Source organism: Poecilia reticulata, linkage group LG19 (genome assembly GCF_000633615.1).
Source record: "Poecilia reticulata strain Guanapo linkage group LG19, Guppy_female_1.0+MT, whole genome shotgun sequence".
Classification (NCBI taxonomy): Eukaryota; Metazoa; Chordata; class Actinopteri; order Cyprinodontiformes; family Poeciliidae; genus Poecilia; species Poecilia reticulata.
The window spans coordinates 11,576,330-11,599,772 of NC_024349.1; the positions used below are offsets into that span (position 1 = coordinate 11,576,330).

Consider the following 23,443-nt stretch of genomic DNA (forward strand, 5'->3'; position numbering starts at 1 on the left):
TATTATTATTATTATTATTATTATTATTATTATTATTTATTAGTAGTAGTAGTAGTATAAATGATAATAATAATATAATAACTTATTATAATTATAGCTATTATTAAATTAATATTAACAGTAGTAACAACGTTAGTAATATTGTTACTAATTTGTTAAATATTGATATCATTGTTAATATATAACAATGTTACTAATATAATTTTTAATAATGTAAAAATACAATATTATTAATAATATTGATAATGATGATTATTATTATTTGAACTGCATTATTATTAATTATATTATAGATAAATAATAGAATAGCAACAATAACAAAGATAATTTTGATATCTATTATGAGAAAAATAATTATATAACTAATCATGAGAATTGTCTGTTACTTATAATTATATCAAAAATAATAAGAATTGAGATATAAGGACAATGATTATGTAGTAAAAGTTGTCATCAGTTATTACTATAAAATGATATATTAATATAAGTAGCAGTACTTTTKATTATAATAAGAATGATAATGAAAGTAATTTATAATGATAATTTTGATGCAACAATATGAATAATAATAATGGTGATTATAATACTGATATTGATTTAAAACATTTTTATGGTTGTAAATCAGTTTAAGCTGTATGTTTTCATTAACTAATTGATTATGTTTTTTCTGTTTTAATGTATTTTTTCTCCTCCTGCAGCTCCATGGCCGTGTCGAAGCTGGAGCCTGAGCTCAGAGACTCCATCGTGTCTCAGTACGGAGACAAAGTCCAGCTAGTTTACTTCAACAAAGGCCTCTGAGGGTCAGACTAAGGGCTGCTTGCTGTTTCTACTGTCGCACACTGCATGGGCTGCTGCAGTCAGAGCTTTCACAAAGCATGCCGCCATTTTTAATCATTGATCTAAAAGAATTTATAGGTTTATTTCATTTCAGAGTCTGCTTCTTGTCCGTCGTGTTCAGCTTTCCTTTGTCACCAATCCCTTCTCTGTAGAGAGGACAGCTGTTCTGAAACCAAACSATTTCAACTCAGGAACGCAGCGTTACTTTGCCTTTGTAGACCTTTGTTGTAAAAYGRGCCACCGGTGTCCTGATCCTCGCTACAGCCTGTGCCTTTTACAGAGCAACAGGAGCAACGCTGCTGAACTCAAGTTATTTGTTTTTATCCGTTGGCTTCACTGTGGAGCCATAAAATGCCTTTATGAACGCGATGAGTTTTAAACGGTCCCTCATTCTAGTAGAAGCTGCTGCCCTCTTGTGCCAGAAAGGAGTAATGCAGGAGATTTGCTGTTTCATTTGAAATGGTTGCCAMCCTGACGGTTTAGCTGTGTAAACTTCAACCTCAGCATGAACTGCAATAAAACCCACAGTTTTAAAACTGAGCATTTCAGAGTGGTGTTTTCAGAAGCTTAAATATACTACTCTTGTGTGTTTTTTCCTCTTGCACTAAGATAAATTAATAAACGGTGACTTATTATGCTACACTTCCTWGAACAGGTTATATAATACATCTGTGGGCTATAAAAATATGTTCAGGTTTTTTTTGCAGAAAATCATGCTTAGATGGTGAGAGTTCAGTCTCGTCAGTTCTGCCTATTTTGAGCCGTTTTAGGGCATCTTGTCTCTTTAAATCCAAATAAGTTGCAGCTGGTCATGCCCCAAAACTCAACATTTACACTCACACAACAAAATGGCTGCAAACTATGGTGGCAAATTAGGGACATTGTAGAAAGAAAATAAATAAATAAATGCATACATTTCCACCAAAGGTTTAATCTGTTTAATCTAAGTAAGAAAAAAACGTTGAAATTTCTGAGTTTGAAAAGTCAAAAATGTGCTAGAAAAATAGTACGAGTAATCTCAGAAATTTTCTAGAATTTTTTTTTKGGGAAAATTTCTGAGTTTCAAAAATTTTCAACTTTTGACACTGAAATTTCCAAGTTTTTTTTTTTTCTAGAAAATTGAAATATTTCTGAGACTGTGCATCTCTGAAAAGCAGAAGTAGAGCCTTCTGCACAACCAACAAGAATACAACACTTGATTTCTAAATGGTAATTCAACAACAAAACACTTGTCTTTTCCAGCTGCCACTGTACAGAGCATACAGCGATAAAACCAGCTTAAACAAACATACCGGGTTGCTTGGTAACAGGTTGGCTTGACAGGGTTGCTAGCTAACGGTGCAGCGCCCATTGGCTGTGACTTAACATATGCTTAGCAATCTGGAGGTGTTTGAAATTGCTCATTTTTCAGACATCAAAAAACATTGACTGACTGCTAAAAAAACAAGCTGCTGGGTGTTTTTTTAAGTCCTTGATCTGTTTTTAGAAGCAGGTCAAGCTGCTTTGCAGTTCAGTTTTATCAAAGTGTTACATAAAGGTAACATTAAGTGGTATTTATTTGTTTAAGTAGGTAAGTTTCTCATAATAAAATGCAGAAATCAATCTCTGAAACAGATTTATGTGACTAATTCAGGAAAAAAAGATGCACAGGAAATCTGATTAATTCATGGCTTTTTATTGTAACTTTTACTGCTTTAATTTATTTTCTTCTTACTTTAACTCCTGTTTACTCCATAAAGGGAATGTTGGTGTGTGGAAGCTGCTACACTGTTTAAACATTTTCCCTTTTATATAATATAAAGGGGTTTTCATGTAAAATGAACCTTACGTTTTTGCTGGAGCTCACAAAAGTACCTCAGAATTTCACAAAAGTAATTTGGTGAAAAAGTCCATTGGAGGGTTGCAAAAATATCTGTGGGAGCATGCAAATACAACTCAGATTCTTGTAAAACTTTTGTGAGACCTTGCCAATTCAGGGAGCTCTATATCTTAAAACTTTGCAAGGGAACTTTGGATCTCGGAAAAGTGGCTTGGGAGCTCAAAAAACTAACAGAATCTCCTAAAACCTTTGCAGGAATGCCCAAAAGTAAAACTTGAACAAGTATGAGAAACCAGACTATTTCATTCTCAAAATTCAGTTTGGCTCCAACAAGGTAATTCCCAAAGAGGTATTAACCTAAAACTTGGCTTTCAGTCAGATGAATGATAATGTGTATTACAGGAYCTGTCAGGGTTTGTTAGATTTTTTTTTCTTATTATTTCTTAGATTTCTATWAATTTGATTTATACTGTGATTATATGAYCTGACCTAGAAATTACTTCTTTTCCTCTCAAATGGACAATTTTTCCATCTTAAAATAATATGCTRTTACAAGTAAGTACAAGCGTTTAGAGGAAAATTTGTAGAAAAGCAACAAATGTTTTCTACAATCCTACAATCCAGGAAAACTAAATTGTTAAGACCACTCAAGAGTTACAAGAAAGTTTTTGGAGTGGTATTAAACTTTAGTTGCTTTTGGTATAAATTTTTCAGATAGACTTGGAAAAATAAAKATTGAAGTCCTGTAAAAGTGCCTTAAACGTGGACAGTTTCTTGCTGTAGTTAAACATGGCAACTGCTTAGGACCTCCACTMCACCAGGGGGCCCCAAAGCTGCATGTTCAGCGTCCAAAACATTAAAATACCCCGTCATCTGTAGTTATCTATTTGTTACATCTTTTATATGTTTGAAAAACAAACAAAACTAGGTAGTTTTGTGTTTTTTGCGTCATTAGGCCATTTGTTGGACACATTTGTTGGTGATTTTGGCCGAATAATTGGTTGCTAAGCACCGTTTTTATTTTGCTACTAAGTTTCTGCTACGTGTGAGCTAGCCTTGGGTGATTTTCATGTAGCTGACCGGAATCTATTCATTAACAGCCATTGCGTTACATTGTATATAGAAAAGAAAAAAAAGTCAATTTTCAGGTGAAAATTTTCACTTTTTGAAACTCTAACAAAACTGACTATTCGAGTACTGGTAACTAATCAAATTATCAGTCATTGCATATTTAAAGATGACATAATCAGACGGACCAAAATACAAAGTTAAGTGGAAATTTTGGTATTTTGAGGATAAAATGATAATTCATACAAGTAACAAAAAAAAATCAGGCAAAAAAAAAAAATCAGTTTCTTTCAATAAAAACTTATGAAACTGTAACAAAAACGGCAGGTGTGTGTCTGTGTTTGGTGAATTTTTGGTTAAAACATTCACCAAACCTTTCGCAATGTTCTTCATTCAGTGAAGTAACTTACAATAGGTAGAAAATACAGAAATGTTACTCAAGAGTAGCGATACTTAATAAAATTACTCAAGCTAAAAGTGAAAAGAACAGCGTAATAAAAAAATATTATTGTAGGTCAGATTCAAGTTCTGTTGGAAAAGGGGACTTTTCATCGCATCATGTGGGAGACAGCGCCCTCTGCCGGTAGTCCGTGTAGCGAGCGGGGAGGAGCCGCAGATTTACAGAACCTCCTCTATCCCTGAAGTCAAAACACTCCGGGCAGACAGACATTTGCTGACAGCAGTGTCAGGACGGGTCTCTGGTCTCACCGTGTAGCCTCTCTGTCATTACGGAGTCGAACCGGCAGGTCCTGCCCGGTTGTTGTTGTTGTTGTTGTTGTTGACGTGCGTGTCGGTGAAACCAGCTGAGGGAGGAAGCGCAGCCTCTGGATCTACTCCGCAACGCATCTGCGCAGACGGAGACGAAGAGGCTGAAGAAAAAGAAGAAGAAGAAGAAGAAGAAGAAGCCCCGCTGCAGTGTTTACCAAGATGCCGTTTTACGTTAACGGCATCCTTTCTGCGCTCGCGCTGCTGCTGCTGCTGTGGCGCGCGGAGGAGCTCGCGGAAGCGTGCAGCTGCGCTCCGGTGCATCCGCAACAGGCGTTCTGCAACGCCGATGTAGGTGAGTGCAGCTCTGTTGTTGTTGTGTTGTTGTTGTTTACGTGTTGCACCAGGGTGCCCGGCAGCTGTCCGGAGCCGCTGCGGCGCTCCAGAGCCCCCGACGCGGCTTCACAGGCTGCCCTTGGCCGGTGGAAACCTCTGGAAAGCCTGACGATGAGGGGGGTGTTGCTCCGTAAGAGTCAAGGCCATGGCTCAGGCAGCTTGCACCACATTCAAGCTGCACACTTGCATTCCTACGCAGATTTAATTTTGCCAATAATTGCCWACTGAAAAGCAAAAGTTTAGCAATATTTGGGGGAAAKAATAGTTATAAATGTGCTTAAATGTACATGAGGTAATYTCTAAATAAGGAATAAACACAAATTTCCAAGAAAAGATTATATTAATTTTAACATAAACAGAAATCTAAGTCAGTGGCGTTGCTAGATTTAAAACTATCCCAGGCCAGGGCYGGATTTAAGAGGATGTGGGCCCTTGGGTTCAGTTTTGCTGCCCTGCCCAGTGTACTCCATTGGCCTCCACAGACACAGATCTTAATCCAGTTGACTAACTTTGAGATATGGTGAAATGGACCATTTGCGTCATGCAAATGCATCTGATTTGCCCAAACAAGTCTCCTAATTGCAACAGATTGATCGTTGATTACACTTCAAAGTTTTCAGTCCGGGTTCTCGTGAAAATTAACTTTTCCCAAAATTACAGATTTGTTTTTAATGGTCTTTCTTTGAATACAACATCCTCAAACTGAATATTTACTGCAGAGGATCAGCAATGACATCAATGTGCTCCAAACACAAAACATAGACGACACATGGCAGAGAAAATCGCTTATGAAAAATRAAGTTACCTTCTTCCCAACTGAATCTAGCTTCAAGAGCATTTTTTGTCAAAAAAAACTTTCCTTTTTTCTTCTTCAACTCGTTTCCTCATTCCTTAGCAAAAACCATAGATTGCAGAAAGGCATCAAGGGATTAAAATCAAGGTAAAGATTAAGGTAATGAGCAGGTACAAAAGGTATCAGTCAGAAGAAAAAATTCCAGAGTCGTGAGGAATTTCAGAAAATATCAAATCGAACCCTATCAAAAATTAATAGGRTAAAATGAAAAGTGGTCATAGAGGCTGCTCTAACAATGAAGCAGGAATGTCCAACAAGTTCTGGTTGTCTTCTTCATTAACAACAATCTCCTATTTCCTCCGTATTTATGGGGAAATAGGGAAGAGATGCAACATTTTAAGGATTTTTTATTTTATTTAAATAGAGTGGGAAGATGTTACCAACATGATGTGACAGATTGAAAACTAAAATCGAATCATGAGGTTGTTCAGGGACACCTTTGATCGATCATTTTGTCAGAGGTGCTTACACCTTTGAGATCTGAAATGTATTTTGATGCTTTTTAAAAATGTCAGTGTCAGATTTATTTGTGCAGCCCATTTAAATTAACAACAGTTGACCAAATTGCTTCACAGTTTACACCAATTATCACAACATAAAGCAAAGAATAAAACAATAAAAATAAAAGCTCAGTGATACTAAGCATCGACAAGAACACAAGTGGAGTAAAAGTATCGGGAAAAACAGCAACTCAAACTGTGTTAAACTCCAGTGAAAACATAAATATTAAAAGTGGAAGCGCCTACTGTCTCATGTCAGAGGGCAGGTTGTTCCAAAGATTAGAAGCCACAACATAAGGAGAAACATAAGGCTGAAGTAACTCATAAATTTGGTGKTAAAGGCAGATATAGGCATTTATMTGGCACTCTGCTATGACAAACTGGAAATATAATTTTTTTTTATGTCCACGAAAACCTTGAAAAGGTGATCTATTATGCTTCCTTGAACAGGTTTGGATAGATCTATAGGCTATACAAAATATGTTTGTTATTTTTTTTTTATTGCACAAACTTATTCTTGGATAATGAGATTTCAGTCTGGTCAGTTCTGCTTTTATCGAGCTCCTTTCAGATTGAGCTGTTTTAGGGCCTCTTGTCACTTTAAATCCAAATAAACTCCTGCTGGAAACGCCCTCAACTCCATGTTTACACTTGCAATGGCTGCAACAGATGTGCTATCATACAACTATATATCTTTGAAAAGCAGAAGTGGAGCCTCGTTCACACCCAAAAGAAATGTAGCAAATAGTTTCTGGTTGGTAAGTCAACAACAAAGCACTTGTCTTTTCCAGCAGCCATTGTACATCGCACTCAGTGGCTCAGCTGGGGTTGCTAGGTGACAGACGGGGCTTCCCTGGGGTTGCTAGGTAACGGGCTGGGCTTGTGCCTGCTGATTTGTGACGTTACATTCGGAAGGTTTTTGAAACTGCTCATTTTCCAGACACCAAAGACATTAACTAATGCCGAAAAAGCAGCTGGGTGTTTTTTTTAAGGACTTTAGTTGTTTTAAGAAGCAGTTGAGACCCAAATGGAACTAACAAAATGTGCAAAATGTTATATTTGCATATTAGGTCCCCTTTAAAAAAAATACTAAAGTCACACTTTCGGATCTATATGTTCTCATGGCTGTCTGATCTTCACTAGCAGTACTGTGGATAATTCTTTAGTCTTTTCTTATTCCTGTAAATTTTCCTTCTAAACATTTAGACTTACTTTCCATCTTTCAAAGTGGATCATTTGGAGCATGTGGCTCCCAGTAAAATAGATTTATGCCTTAAGTGCATCTGCACTCAGTCACTGCTCCGTTGGTGTTATTATTTCCCCCTGTGGTTTTATTTTCCCTTCTACCCTTATATGCACTATCTTAGTCTGATATAACGGGAGAAAATCCAGCCCCATCATTGCACTCAGCTCTAAAGCTCTAGGGTGAAGCCTGGGTTTTGCGGTGCAACGTGGCACCAGAAATCAGAAGGGGACAAGAGGACGGAGAGAGTATGAATGCTGGGTAAAATTCAACCGTAGAATATGCAACACCACAAACTTTTCTCAATTAGAAAAAAAAAATCTAAAATACCACTTCTGTGCATTTTTCTGGGTGGTGCTGGGAAGGAATTGCAAGAATGTTTCTGGGGTTTTCCCAACTTTTTTTTTTTTTTTTTTGCTCCGGTGCTGCATAGGGACAACACACCCGTGTGCAGGCTTTCACAAACCAAACACACAACTGAAGGCCTGTGTGTCCATGCCATGCTCCCACTCACTGGCTATGTAGGACATCTGGCTGTCAGTGCTGGGAGAGGGAAAAACAGGCAATAAAAAAAATGGCAGTGGAAGTTAAAATATGCATGGTATCCTGAAGAAAGTTGGAAAACTGCATTACTGTGGCTTCAGCTTTTCTGCTTTTTAACTCAAATCACACAAGAAGTGTGTGTGCTTCACAAAACGGAGGCTCTGTTTTCAGGTGTGACTCAATCTCTGGCCGGCCGGGTGTCAGCTCCAGAGACAGGATGTCTAGCATGAGAGGTGCATAGGTGTGCTTGTGTTGTTTTTTTTTTTTTCTGAGCGCGTATGAGTCAGGAAAACATTTTTAATGGTCAAGCAGACCACCAAACCACAGAAATTCCCAGTTTCATTGGTGGCGCATAATTTTTTACCAACTTAGAGGGTAAAGCGGCAACATGCCATCAGAAACACCCACAGAAAGCACAGCAGTGGCATAGATGAGGGCAGGGATGTGGTTGAATGGAGTTTAGATGACTTCAAATCAGAAAAATCATGGAGAAATTTGCATAAATACAACAGTGGAGGTTTGTTTTAGTAAGCTGAGGCCTGGCRWTAGCTGGTTGACTCAGTGAGTGTGTGCATCATCTTCAGTTTTCAWCCAAAGTGATGCTCCAGGTCAGACCGCAAGTCATCAAGAGTCCCGCCATGTCATGCGTCCACTCCGCAACTAGCAATGCAAACATCCTCTTTTTAAATAAATCACTCGGCCACAGAGGGGGACTTCCCCCCACTGCCCTGCCCAGTCAGACTGGTTTATTGTCTGGAAGACCAGAGTCACCAAACTGTCTGCACAGAAGCAGAAGCRGCAAAGAAACATAGTATTTTCATCTTAACGTTTTTATCCATATATGTTATTCTATTCACTAAGAAGAAAAAAAAAATGAAATGCTAACTTCTTCAACCATATAAAATACATAAAATCATCAAATTAGTTCCAGTTTATGAGAGTTAGCAGCTGAAATTTGGTATTGTTTAATTTTTTATTTAATTTACTTTTTAGCCTGCCATTTTTATAATTATCTTATTTTTATTAGACTTAATTTTATTTTTCTATTTTGTCATTTATGTACTTGTGCTGTTGTGTTTGTTGTGAAACAGTTTGGTCAGCTGAGGCTGTTGTAAATGTGCTTTATAAATAAACTTTGACTTTACCTGAGTGCTTTGATCAAATATGGGAATAAATTATCAAAATTTGCTCAAATCTCATCRATAAACTATTTGTCTCAAGAAGTATTTCTAAAGACTTAAAATKATTAAACAAATTTAGAATTTCAGAGAGACATTAAGTCCGGTAAAAATACAACACGAAAGAGTAAATCTAACATGAAAGTTTTAAATGATTTAATAAAAAAAATTAATAAAATAAAATTCCTCTAAACCTAAAAATCCTTTATGGTGAAAACTGTTTTAAAGAATTTCAGATAATTTTTTTGGTCACTGTGGAGAAATTTCAGCCCTCTTTTCTTGTAAGAATTGTTTTACCGGTAATTTAGCCACAATGGAGGATTTTCCTGTTTCAGGCCATGCCGCAGGACCTTGATAAGGTTTAATTCAGACTTTGACTAGACCACTCCAAAACTTTCATTTTGAAAATTGTTTACTTTTGAACTCTTATTTTGTTCTTGACATAAATGTCATAAGCAGATGRCTGGATGTTTTCCGTCTTTATTTTCTACTTGAGACCAGAATTTATGAATTAATGCATTACAGAAAGTTACCCGATTTCTGAAGAAGCAAAAGCAGCCCCAGGGCATCATACCACCTCCACCGTGTTTGACTATCAGTTAGGGATGGGCGTTACGGACTTAAGACTTTACCACAATATTTTGAAATGAAAATAATGATAGAAAAAACTGTTTATTAATTCTTTTGTAGGTAACTAGTGGCACCACAAACATACCTGCTGCTTTTGAAAAATTATTTCTATTTGAAATAAGCTTCTTCAGAACAAAATAGACTTAAAAAGTGTGATTTATATCACTAAGCTGCACATAGATACTTCATTTATCATCATATTTTTAAATGTACTAATATTTTTATATGAAAAAAACAGGACAGAATATAGTAAAATTAACATTTTAGTCAGTTGTTTTAAATTTACTGTAACAATAATAAATCATAATTCYTATTTATAAATCATAAATGATAYRATAAGAGCCTACTCCTACTGTCAGCAGGATTTTCTTTCCTTAAACACTGTGGTCATTTAAACCAGATGTAACTGGGTGCACACCTTCCATARAGTTCTGTTTGTGTTCAGAAAGAGAAATCCAGAGCTTGAACACAGATGTTGCACGACAGTCTGAGAGCAAGACGGATTTTTATTTAATGCTCCAGTTAAGCAGAAGGCCCACTTACATCTGTAGCTGATTAAATCAGACCAAAGAAGACACTCGGATGATTTGGTGATCACTGRACGGCGAAAAAACAAGTTGACAGACAATCAGTGGGGGGCTCTGTGGTGTGTGTGTGTGTGTGTTTGAAAGGAAATCATTGCATATTCCAAATGATACATGTGTGTAAGTCATTAGGCATCATCTCAGCTGGCAGAATCGGGGAACAACTGAAATGTGGGTYACTCGGTGGTTTATGGAGGGGGTGGGGGGTCCTGGCTGCTGGATGACGCTCACTGATCAGACGATTTCAGGATCAACCGGCGCCAAACTCAACTGCCTTACTGGTAATCCTTCGCTTCTCCAGATCTTACACAAAAATAATCTGATTAGTTCTCGATACATGTGTCGTCCCGATAATTATTGCGATAACTGACGATATTGAAATAGTATAATAACACTCTCGAAGACTGGTAAACTTTAATTTAGTGGGGRAAAAAAATCCATAACACTGGAACTGGAAGATATTTTAAACAACCAAAATCAACGAGTAAAACGAGAAAAAAAAWTTTAAATGGATTATTTCTGTAAACAGATTCACTCTCCACAAATATTAATAATCAGAATGTAAATTATGATTATTTTAGTTTAAGATGCGATTAATTGGTACAAGCTGTGTTTATTTGTCTACTTTAGCTGATGCTGCTGCACATTTGCACAAGCTTCAAATGCAACTGAATTGTACAAGTTTYCCTGGGTATTTTGGTTTCTCTAAAGCAGAACCGACATATTGTTTTGCTTCCTGTGTCAACACTTTATGTTGCCGTCCTGTTGCAGCATGTCGGGCATGCAACATGGACAAGCTGCCAGGGCAACAGAGAATATCTGAAGATGAAATATTAATTGCTTGATGGACTTTATAAAATCAGGACCATCAGAGTAGATTGGTTACGTTGATAAAATATGAGTCTGTGTTTGTTTTTTGTTGGAACGTATGTGTAAAGTAGATGAGTGAGGAGGAATTGGAATGATGTTGCATTGAACACAAACTGTAATGAAAAAAYAAAAAGCGGGAGGAGACCCAGGGAGGTTTTTAAAAGGGACTTCTTATGGAAAATTCACRTTTTGCACATTTTTAATACTTCCATTTAGGTTTCTGGTGCTTCTCCAAACAGCCCAAGTACTTWAAAAACATCCAACCCTGCGTTATTTGGTAATAAGTTCATGCTTTTTGGTGTCTGAATAATTAGCAGTTTCCAAAATCTTCTGATTGAGTCACAATCAACAGGCACTAGCAATCCAGCTGGCGCTCCAGCACATTTGGTCAGCTGGTTTTACTATGTGCGCTGYACAATGGCTGCTGGAAAAGACATGTTTTGTTGTTGACGTACCATCAAGAAACCACTTGCTGCATTCTTGTTGGATGTGAAGTAGGCTCCATTTCTGTTTTTCAAAGATGTATGGTTGTATAATTGTGCATTTATCTGCAGCCATTTTGCTGTGCGAGTGTAAACGTTGAGTTTAGGGGCACGGCCATCAGCAGTTTATTTGGATTTAAAGTGACAAGAGGCCCTAAAACAGCTCAATGTGAAAGGAGATAAAATTAGGCTGAACTGACCAGACTGAAATCTCATTATCTAAGAATAATTCTGTAAAAATGTTTCAAACATGTTTTGTACAGCCCATAATCTGTTCAAGGAAGCATAGTAGGTCACCTTTAACGGCAGAATGCAAAAGCCTCTCCAAGCATATAGAGTAAAGTGAGCCAAAGGGGTGTGAGAACAGCAGTGTGTGTCTTTATCTCGGTGCACGTCCTCTGTTCATGCTCATTGTAGCCACCCCCACCAAACACACATAMACCCACACTCTTATTGCTCATATTTTCCATTCTGAAATAAATGCTYGTAGCATAGCTGAAGCTTGAAGTCAGTCAAGCCATTAAAACACACAAAACACACACACTCATGGCCGAGTCATTCTCCGAGCTGCGGCCTGCAAGCCCAATTTTTTAATCCCTAAATCTGTTCCTGTCGTTGGTTCCTGCTCCTGTTTTGCTGTAAGCTGGTGTTGTTGTGGTTTCAGTGGGCTTAGGCTCTGTTATTAGCCTGAATGGAGAATCTGAGGTTTGAGGGGTAATTTAGAGCAGGATGCGTTGGCTGCACTGCGTTTATAATCAGCTGCACGGACACATGGTGGTTCATAAGAAGAAAACGTTAAGAGTGCGAATGCTTGTTTCTAAGAATTTTTATTTTTATTTTAGATTTTTGTTTTCAATCTAATACAAAGCAAATATGTAACGTTTTATTTGCTTTTCAAAGAAACTCTTTCAAGGGCTTAAATGTCTCCAGGTTTAAAAATATGCAGCTTCTCTTGCATATTTTATATTTGGTAACTGGATATTAGAGTTCTGTTTGACTCCGTTTACACTCCAGTGTACAATCATTCACGTTGAAAATGTTTATTATTGGATTATAAATGAATAGGAGACATGTCAGCTCATTAAGCATCTCAGTTACCAACGTCCATCATTAATGTAAGACGTTTTGCAGCCCAGATTGTAACCGTAGCTGGTGCATGCAGGCTGCTAGCGGAGGTGTCCTTCATTTGATGCTATCAGGTTTTGTTAAGCCACAACAGCAGCTGCAGAGTTTGTAGTTTGGGTTATTTTGGCTTTACAGGTGAAAAGCCAACATGTTTCTGCGCAGATGAGTTAAGTTCTTTATTTGAAATTATACCAATAAAAGGCTGAGCTGTGGGCAGGATTAGCGCTAACATTCTCCAAAATTAATGCCATAAAAATTAATCTTATCTCAATGTACATGAGACAAAAAGGTGAGGCTGCTTCAACTTTTCCCTGAATATTATTCTTACTACATGCTAGTTTCTGTACAATTATTTGCGCAAATATTTCAAACCAATCAATGGATGAAAGTTTTAAGATGGTCATTTTCTAGCTTCATGTAACACTTAGCTGCGCTGCAATCATTCTTCCAGAAGCACAATATCAATACTATTTTAACATCTGTTATTCAAAATAACTTTTCACTTTTGGCTAGAGATGCACTGGGTCATGTATTTTCTGGCCGATGTCAACTTTTAGCTTCTTTTGTCTTATTTTGTAAAATCACTGGTGAAAATAGGTAACTTATTTTATTTCGATTTCTTTAATTCAGATTTGATGACATGATTAGCCCTGCAGCTGGTCAAGCATAAAACCTTCCAGTTACAACAGATTTTAGTTCATCTATTTTCAAGTAGTTTGGGCATTTTTATTTTTTAATAAACAAACATTGTTTAGTATTTATCTCAATGTAGACAAATCAAGACGAAATACCTACAAATTATGTTTTCACACCCAAATTCTAACATTTCTGGTTTTCATTTGACTTTTTCTGAATAGAAAGTCACTTCTTCCTTTGTGCTCAGCTCTTATTTGGTGGACCGGGTCGGCAGGTTGAAATCTGAACAAACACCTGGAGTTCCTCAAGGCTGGATTCTTGAGTTTGACACGAAGAAGAAACGATATGAGATAAGAAGGGACATGAATGCGTCACCACTTTTAGACAATCGAATAGGTGGAACTACAAATGTTTTTCCTACACTTATCTCTTCCCACGTTTATCCAGACAGAGAAAATCTTGAAATCCTATTCCATACTTGTGCAGACACATCTATACTTCTAAGTTAAATCTTCATCTGACTCTGTTTTCCAGTGATCCGTGCAAAAGTGGTGGGCGAAAGAGAAGTTGATTCTGGGAACGACATCTACGGGAACCCCATCAAGAGGATCCAGTATGACGTCAAACAGATCAAGGTTTAAATCATCCTACAGATGCCCAACATGTTAGAAAAGGTTTCAGTGTTTTACTCTTAAATATTGTTGTTGATATTTCAGATGTTTAAAGGGCCCAACCAGGACATTGAGGCGGTTTTCACTGCACCAGTTTCTGCTGTGTGTGGCGTCACCCTGGACGCAGCTGGGAAGAAGGAGTACCTGATCTCAGGTATTTATACTAAATAATGTTGCACAACTATTGTGTTAATGAAGAAGAAAGAAAATTCACAGACTGATCTATTGGTAGAAGTTAATTTGAACATTTCTTTGTCTTGATTGCAGCAGCTTCAGTGTAATAAACAAAAGTTAGGAAACTTTGTGGAGACAGTGAGGAAAGCAAGGGGGATTTTTAAAAAGATGACATTTGGGCATGCAGGTGTGCTAAACCAGGCAGACAAACACAGGGTAGATAAAGACTAGTGGGCATGTTGGGGGAGGAAACTGTTTATGTCATTATGGATAATGATACGTTTCTGTCTAAACCCTGTGGAGACCAGTGGGCCTTCGTCTGCCGTAAGACACTTCGAGTCTCCGGGAACGGTTGAGTAGCTGTTTACTCCACAGTGCATTTCTCAAAAACTGCAAACAGGAGTAATTATCTTTTCTATGTTAACACACAGCGCAGCTTTAACGAGAAATGCATCACTCAAGAAAAAACGGAGCTCCACAGGGCTTAATATTTGACCCATTTTATTCGTAGCTTCTGTTTTATAGAAATAATTTGACTTTTTTTTTGACTTAGCGATATTGAGCATCTTCAAGTGAGATGAGTGTCACTATTTTAAAATAAGTTCAGGCTGAGACTAAGTGATATTTACAAAGGATCATGAATGCTTGAAAGCCTCAGAGGTTTGCTAGAGTCTGAAACAATGATAATAATAAAGACAAAGGAAGAATAAAGCTGTTTTCATGGAGCGATGTTTAATCCGTCATATGAAAATGGAAAGAGCAGGACGCAGCTGCAAAAATAAAACTAAAAAATACTAATAAACAGCTTACTCTACATTTGATAAGTCAAAATGAACATCTCTTGGCAGTATGCAGATAAAATCTGTTTTAATTTGATTCATGAAAAATTTGAAGATTGTTTATGTGGCACTTTATAATCTAGAGGGCCACATACAGAACTATATCGGGCAGGATTTGGCCCCCGGGCCTCAAGTTTGAGATACGTGATCTAAACCGTCAGGTCAGAAAAGTAGTTAAAATACTTGTAGCTCTTTCTCAAAAACTGAAGAAAGACTAAAAGTAGCTCCCAGTGACGCTTTTCTTAAAAATTTTACCTCTCTTATGCTGCTTTGTTATTTACAAAGCAGCATAAGAGAACTGCTAACGAGACAAAATATTAAGATTAGTGAGCCTGGGAAGACAAAATGGAGAGATATTCTCTATCAAACACTTATAATAATAAACTTTTTAAAAAAGGGACAAGCTGCTCAAACGTTTGAACTTGTAATATGATAAACGTGTCTTATTCCGCTGGCAGATTAATTTTTCATCAATATAAAGAAATTATTGGTGTAAAACAAGCTCCTATATCTTGCTGAAAAGTTACTTGTATGCTAGTTTCGTCTTATTTCGAGCTTACTAAAATATTTGCACTAGAAACTACTAGACCAAAAATACTTGGTAGGATTTGGTGTTTTTGTAATGTTGCAGTGTTGACTCTGGTCAGATGACTGCACAACAACAACAAAAAAACATGTCTCTTTTGCTTCCTTTCTCACTTATGCACAACTGTRTGTTCAGCCAATTCCTAAAAATACACAGAMGTTTCCTGCTTCAGTACGACAAAGTGTGAGAAGGCCTCAGGAGAGTGAACACTTTTTCACCACACTGTAATGTTTTCATGTTGAGAGAGGTTGATGTTGTAAATTCAACGAACAGGAGCATCTGAATGAGGCGGCAGACGAAGCCGAGGAGACTCAGCAGATCATGAGGTCATCCATGCTCTGGTTTCCMCATCACAGACAGAGATGCACCCGCAATCATTCGCCCCCCTCTAATTACACGGAGTTGTAAGAGGAGGAACTGCTGAAGCCAGCGTTTCCTTTCACAGCCTCAAACAGTGGCAAAAAACAGTCAGCTTTCTGCTGAGTGGGGCATCTTTGGAAAATTATTCATCTTCTTTTTAGGTGGAAGGGTCAAAAGTTGGAAGATTTGCAACGAGTTGTGAGTCACAACATGCTGAGAGGCGTTTTACAGACAGACAGCGATGAAGACGGAGCGACGCACATCTCAGCAAATCTGCAAACTTTGCTCCACATATCTTGTTTTGTCTAGTGCCACTTGTGTGGGTTGCACAGACGCTGGCACAGTCGTTAAGAGTAGGTGCCTGCGGGCTCCAGTCTGGAAAGCAACAGCTTTTTATCTGGTGTACCAACAAATCTGTTATCTGTTGTTCAGCCTGTGAGAACATCCAGGGCTTGTTGTTTTTCGCCTAATCTTGTTTCGTCTGAAATGTTCTCTCACATGTGCTGTTTGGACGCTCCGCGCCACAACTCGCTCTTTTCCAGGCAAGGCCGAGGCGGGCGGACGCATGCACGTGACCCTGTGCGATTACATCATGCTCTGGGACTCCTTGAGCGCCACCCAGAAAAAGAGCCTCAGCCAGCGCTACCAGATGGGCTGCGACTGCAAGGTAAGGCAGCATAGGGCCATCTGTGTCTGTTTAACTCCCAGCATGACTAAACAAAACAGCAAAACAGGCAGCAGGTATTCGCTTCCTGCAGAGAAAATCCAGACACAAGCAGGCTGGGTGAAAACAAGACATCACAACAACAAACTGGATTTTAAAGTTAGAATTGAWCACTTTTTGTGGCTGGTTTTTAATTTTATCTTAATAAATTAGGTAAAAACGACGCTTAAGGAGTTCTCGACGTCCACTTAAAGCTGCAACTTTTCAATTCAGTGATGTGATTCAAGTGTTTTTTTTAGTTAGATCTGATGATTATGAATAAAAACCCTCAATTGCATTTCTTAGAATATTACAAAACACCAACCAAAACGGATATTTGTAATACAAAAATTCTACGTTATCCTAATAATAAGGAAGACTGCTGACTTTGATAGTTGTTCAGCAGACAGTCATCAACAGCTTCAACAGGGAGGGTAAGCAGCTATAAAGTTTATTATTAAGTAAGCTGGCTGTTTGCAGAGTGTCGTATCCAAACATCTTAATTTAATTTGAGTGGAAGGAMAAACTGGGTTAGGAAGTGATGCACAAGGAACAGGGATAACAGCATCTTATTTAGTGGTTTGGTAAGGTTTCTAACAAGTCTGCAAAAGCCTTGAAGAGTATTTGATTTGACTATTTGGGTGGAGAATAAGAATAAAGTTAAAMAAAACATTATTTCCAGACTTTACTGCTTATATCATTCTCTAAAAAGGCTGTCCCTCTTTATATTTGTCATAGCATGTAGTGTTTGGAGATTCAAACTGCTCAAAACCATTTGTGTTTTTTAGTAGGTGAGATGCTGGAGCTCACAGAAAATGCTGACAAGCTTATAATAATGTAAAATAATGATAAATTTTTTTTTGCTCGACTTAAATTTTTTCGGTCTACACAAATATTGTATAAACGTGGATTTTTCTAAGTAATTACAAAACAAATTTCCATATAGGTATACATTAAATGAACAATATAAGTTACAAACAACAAATAATTTCCAGAAGTGTATGACCTAAAGTTGTTTGTCTTATAAAGTGTTACAAATTGATTTATAGTGGAGCATTTTTCCCAACTACTTATCCAAACTATTCCACAGTTTTACTCCATGCACTGAAATGCACATTTCTGTTTAAAATCACACTTCATTCTTTTATGTTTGTCATTTTAAGACAAAGAACTTTTATAAATAAATTGCCAGTAATCTCTTCATAGCATTTTCAACATTAATAACAAAAAGAATCAGCAATATCTTTAATCTCCCGCTAATATTATTCAGTTTTATGTTGGCACAGAGTTCACAGCGGCTTTGTTTTGTGTTTTTCTGCAGATTGTGCGCTGTCCCTCCCTGCCCTGTGAGATCTCAGCCCCTGAGGAGTGTCTGTGGACGGACCTGATGATCGAGAAGCAGGTGCACGGACGCCAGGCCAACCACTACGCCTGCGTCAAGAGGGCAGATGGCTCCTGCTCTTGGTACCGTGGCGTCGCCCCACCCAAGAAGGAGTTTCTGGATGCAGAGGACCCTTAAGTCYGCAACCTGACAGAGAGAAACGGAAACAAGGCAATTGAAATAAAAAATTAGGCTATTTAAAAATGTAAAGCTATCGTGATAGAAATTAGCTGCCTTTCTGAGAATAACTTTTAGCCTCTTGTCGATGTGACCACTTTTCATGCTAAAGTTTCCCATGATTAAACAACTCAGAARTGGCTCAAAAGTTGTCGTCAGATGCAGCTTTTTCATTAAAATTTTTTTTAAAAAACATGATATTATGAGACTTAGGCTGTGTTGGAAATGTTCACTCACTCRTTATGTAAAGTTCATTTTAAACTAATTAGTATTTACAGTTATTTATTCCATAAATAATCACCAGCAAGATAGAGGCCTAAATTTGAGRTGATGGATTTGGAAAATCAAACAATTAGCATTGACGTTAGCAGTACAACACTGTTTTACACACTTCACGCCACAGTTAGCATACTAGCATACTGATACTAGCAGTCAGGCTCAGTTACCTTAATGGCCAGATGTTTAATATTAGCCTTCACTCAGTCTGCTTGTTGTTAAAAGTGGACTAGTTTTCTTGAAAGCAACATAATTGAAGTAATTTCCTGTTTTATTCAAGTCAGCCTGTAGTTAGCTGCCACTGCTGTTAGCAATTAGAATGCTGGCATTAGTGGTTACCACTTGGCTATTTGGTAACTTCTTAGCGTTAGCTTTGATTCGTCTTTTAAGACCTTAAGTGAAAACACAACAGTGGTCCTAGAAATCAGTTTCCTAAACGTCCATTAACAGTTAACATTTGCTAATGCTAATGGTTAGCATAAACCGTATGCTAACAGTGTACACTCCCTGTATTCTACTTTACAAAATGGGCAAATTGCTAATAGTGGACTCAGTAATGAAAGAGTGGACAATTTGAACACAACTATAGACTGGTGGAGTGTCGGTGCAACTTCCTCCTGAGGCTGGCGTTAGGAGGTAATACATGCTTGCTGAGACAGAGCTCTCCCTGTCCAAAAACGCTCAACATCAGAGCAGCAGTCAGTCATTCTCTGCTCCCTCAGACCATCATTTACTCTCCATCTTGTTTCAACTTTTATTACCTCATTCTCWATTTTATTCCAAAGCAAGTTTCAAGTTGCCTTTCTTTTTTAAATATCTCTTATTTACACTTCTCTCATTTTCTCCCCATAAGTACTGGTGACGCCCACAACCTGCTTTCCTTAAATAGAGCGCGTAGATGAAGATTACCCATCTAAATTAAAGCCAACTCCTCTTCACTACTCTGCAGTCAAATCTTAAATACTGTATCCCCTTCCTTYTTTTCATCTTTATGTAGCTGTACAGTACCTATGCATATACTTTTGGTGTTACTTGATAATTATTATTTACTGCATTAGAACTAGATTTGCACTTTTTGAGGATGAATTCTAGTAAAGACAAGAGCCTTAGCACGTGGATGTGACATTTGTCGTTTGCCCAGACTGCCAAATCCACCTCTGGTGYAGATTTTGTCTGGTGATGAAAGAACACACGCAAATCTTCGCTWTATTTGTCATAACACAAAATAAAATATTACAATAAAACCGTAGACGTGTGAAAGTCCTGGGTATCGGGAAACTTGGGGGAGATTGAATGTGTGAAAGAGGGATTGAGATGAGCTCGCAAGAWGATATTTCAGTGTCTTTGTATTATCTGTCGATTGTAAATGCAAACAGCAGTTTAATGGTATTCTCTACATGCCTAATGTTAGCTCTGACTTGTCTTTCAAGTTATTATTAAATAAAAGCTTTATCGCTGTCCTAGAAAGCAACCTAATCAAAGTTTACAGTGATGTTTTATACACCTCAACCTACAATAACTAAAAAATATATGTATGATGGAGTATTAGAGGCATAATTTAAAAGTAAACTCTTTCCATTTTCATTTACTTTGTACTTTTCAGTGTTATTATAAAAGCCGTCATGATTTTTGTGTGTTTGTCCACAATTGTTTTTAGCTGTCTTCAAACAGAGGGACCTCTTGCGCTGGAGTAACGTGAGAGTGCGGTTAACAAGTCCTTTTAGCGGAAGTGTAGAGAAATAAGTATACATTGTTTTATTAGAGGACTTTGCATGTTTTTGATGCTTTGTGTAAGTCCAGGCAAAGGACAGAATATTCAGTATTATCAAATAAAAACACAAGTTTGAAAGAGTCTCTTCTGCTTGTCTGTGGGGTTTTTATTTGGCTTTTGTTTCATTATTTTAACTCGGAATACTATTTTTTAACTATTGTATTCTGATATTCCAGACCAGAATACAATAGTGTCTTTACTCTTTAAATTTCAGCTTAAAAGCAGGTCAAAGCTTTACAAGAATGAGAGTATAGCAGCTAGATATACACTTATTCAAATTAGCATTATTAGCATTTCTATGGGGGAATTTTTCTGCCATAATCCAAAAGCACACATTTTCATTTTGAAAGCAGGATTTCATGTCTTTTGTGTGGCTACTATTGATTGTAGCAACCTGCGCCACCCACTGGATGTAGAAAGAAACAACAGCCTCAGCGTTCTGCTCCATGTTCCACCAAATATCCGCTAGGAGGGATTTTCAGGTCAGGTCAATATATCTCAGAGAGGATGTAATTTTAGCAGTTGGAGATTTTTTTAATGCTAGTTCTGGGTCGTTTTGTCAAACATGAATTCAACTTTTAGCAGTGTGCTACTGATCGCTAACAGCCTTATAATATTAGTTTGTTCACCCAACCAACTCCTTACATCCAGTGGGTGCTGCAGGTTGATACAATCATTAGTAGCCACACAGGTACACCCACTAGAAGGAAACAAACGCACCCAGTAAAACACTTTCATTCWATTGGCTGAGAGGTTGCCAGGTGACAGTGCTAAAAAGTTCCAAAAGCAAGCAGAGAATGTTTCGYAAGCGAGCAGAGTTCTGCAAGAGTGTGAGGAGAAAGGTTTGAGTAAACATTACAAGTTTTGAGAGGAAAGTCATGAAGTCCTGCTTTCAAAATGAAAATGTAAGCAAAAGTATTAAAAGTTTTGAGAACAAAAGACATGGAATCCTGCTCTCAGAATGAAAATGTGAGCTCTCGAATTATGGAAAAAAAATTCCCCCATACATTTCAAATAAAAACTGCTACAGCGTCAAACAACTCTCAATATTGCTCCATTAAACTGAGCGCAGGCGCACCTCAAGACTGTGTTTTCAGTTCTTTATTTTTTACTCTGCTGACCGATTATTCTTCTACAAAATTCAGCACAAAAGGTGTTGAAGTTTTCCAACAAAAAGCAGAGGATGAAACATCCTACCAGAGCAGAGTGAGTCAGTGCGGGAACATTAATCTGTCTTAAGACCTCAATAAAACTACAAATCTGAGTGTCAGCAGAACTAAACTTCAGAGAGTCTTAAATATAACGGGCTTGACCCAGAAAACCCAGTAAAAGCTRACATTAGTGAGAATTCCCCTTCTCAATCTTCACTGCTTTTTAAAGAGACTGTCTCGACGAGCTGCTCACATCACGGGATAATGACACCGCTCTCATTTCGCCTGCAAGCTTTCGTATCACTACAGTTTTGTTGAGTTAACATTTATAATATGAAATAGCTTAHATTTAGTGCCAATTATGCTGCCAAATTCCCACCAATAGTCCCATGATTTTCAGAAAAATTGAAATATTCTCAAAGCATCTCAACAATTTTTCTACAACTTTATGTGAAAAGTAAAGGTAAAGTAATGAAAAGACGTCAAGCTTGTAGAAAAGATTGATGTTGAGGCCACGGATGTTAATGACAGTAACTGTTTGGATCATTTTGTTTTAACTCTGACTATTAAACTRAATAAACWTTCCAACCTGTGATGAATCTTCAAATTTTCAGAACTCTGTAGTGGGAATGAGTGAAACTTTTTAAAATGTCACTTCAGTGYAAAAACATAAAATATTACTGTTTGTTGTCTAGTTTCTAATGCAAATATTAGAGTATACTTGAAATCAGATAAACTTACAAGAAACTTTTCAGCACAAAATATGAACTTGTTTTAAGTCAAAAGATACTTAATATTAATGAAAAAGTTCTAGTGGTAAGTTAAATAATCTGCCTTTGGAACCGGTATTTTTGACAYTAAACAAGCTCGGATATCTTGCTGAAAACTTACCTAYAAGTTAGTTGTGACTTATTTCAACTGAACTAAGATTTTGTGTTTTTGCAGTGTTCAGAGCAGAGAACCACTGAACTCAGAAGTAATAAAAATCCCAAATGAAATGTGTTTTCTGCTTTTTAGTTGTGTCTTTGTATTAAAATACATTGTAAGCAAGAAGGTTTTGCATTAAAACCTTCATAAAACAGAAGAGTTGTGTTTCACTGGGCACATAAGTTGAACATTATATATTTATCTTATGTCACRGCGTTAAAATTGACCTTCAGTTATTGGCTGGTTTTAATTTCCCACTGTGGGACGGAGCGCAGGCAGAACTGAGTTGTGTCCTGTGAGAATTCAAGTGGATGTGGCAATCGACTCAGCATGGAAACTATTTGAGCAATGTAGAGGCTAGGCCCGCATCAGGCGATTTTGTCATCTCTGTTCATTCTCTGCTTGATCATTTCAAACAGGACTGTCATAATCACCCTGAGTCAGGAGGGATTTTCAGGTCAGGTCAATATATCTCAGAGAGGATGTAATTTTAGCAGGTGGAGATTTTTTTAATGCTAGTTCTGGGTCGTTTTGTCAAACAAGAATTCAACTTTTACTTGTACGCTTGTGTCTGAAAGCTGTTGAGCAAACCAGAGCAGAACGTAGATGGGGAGATGATGTTGCAAGATCTGCTGTGCAATCCTGGTTTGCCAACGCAGAGAAACCGGACAGGCGGTTTCAAGCAGGGGTGTTAAACTCAAACACACAGTGGGCCAAAATTAAAGACTTAGTCAAAGTTGTGGGCCAACGTTGCTTTATAGGAAAAATGTAACAGCTACGTTGGCTCCACACACAAGACGCAGGTCTGTCATTAACCTGGTKAACAGATATTTTACTTMCCACTTGTCCAGAAAAAAAAAAAAGTCTGTTTCTTACGTTTCGTTTGACCGTTTTCGGTAGTAGATCATGGTTGATACATCAATCCACCAGCAGTTGATCAATTTATTATGTTATTTCT

The 23,443-nt window shown here is 37.5% G+C and overlaps 2 protein-coding genes across 8 annotated transcripts in view; both read left to right on the forward strand.

Moving 5' to 3' along the window:
• sfxn2 (sideroflexin 2) overlaps positions 1 to 1,378 on the forward strand; it is an 18,547-nt gene extending 17,169 nt beyond the window's left edge. For 6 of the 7 annotated variants that reach the window (XM_008437011.2, XM_008437012.2, XM_008437010.2 and 3 more), the window contains one exon: positions 699 to 810. In XM_008437011.2, coding sequence (XP_008435233.1) covers positions 699 to 798 — 100 coding nt within the window. In that variant the 3' untranslated portion in view covers positions 799 to 810. Of the gene's footprint in view, positions 1 to 698 lie in introns of all 7 variants that reach the window. The other variant, XM_008437006.2, reaches the window with a different exon arrangement.
• A 2,941-nt stretch (positions 1,379 to 4,319) lies between these two features.
• timp2a (TIMP metallopeptidase inhibitor 2a) lies at positions 4,320 to 20,490 on the forward strand. Its single transcript, XM_008437014.2, has 5 exons — positions 4,320 to 4,784; positions 14,004 to 14,104; positions 14,186 to 14,294; positions 16,642 to 16,766; positions 18,124 to 20,490. Exons 1-5 carry the CDS (start codon positions 4,652 to 4,654, stop codon positions 18,319 to 18,321), a joined length of 666 nt encoding a protein of 221 aa, XP_008435236.1. The 5' UTR covers positions 4,320 to 4,651; the 3' UTR covers positions 18,322 to 20,490.
• The last annotated feature ends 2,953 nt before the right edge of the window (positions 20,491 to 23,443 follow it).

Excerpts from the sequence above, each read along its gene's own strand:
- timp2a (XM_008437014.2), top strand. The coding sequence starts at position 4,652 with ATGCCGTTTTACGTTAACGGCATCCTTTCTGCGCTCGCGCTGCTGCTG. Across the intron at positions 14,105-14,185 it reads ATGACGTCAAACAGATCAAG|ATGTTTAAAGGGCCCAACCA; the intron begins GTTTAAATCATC and ends TTGATATTTCAG. Across the intron at positions 16,767-18,123 it reads AGATGGGCTGCGACTGCAAG|ATTGTGCGCTGTCCCTCCCT; the intron begins GTAAGGCAGCAT and ends GTTTTTCTGCAG.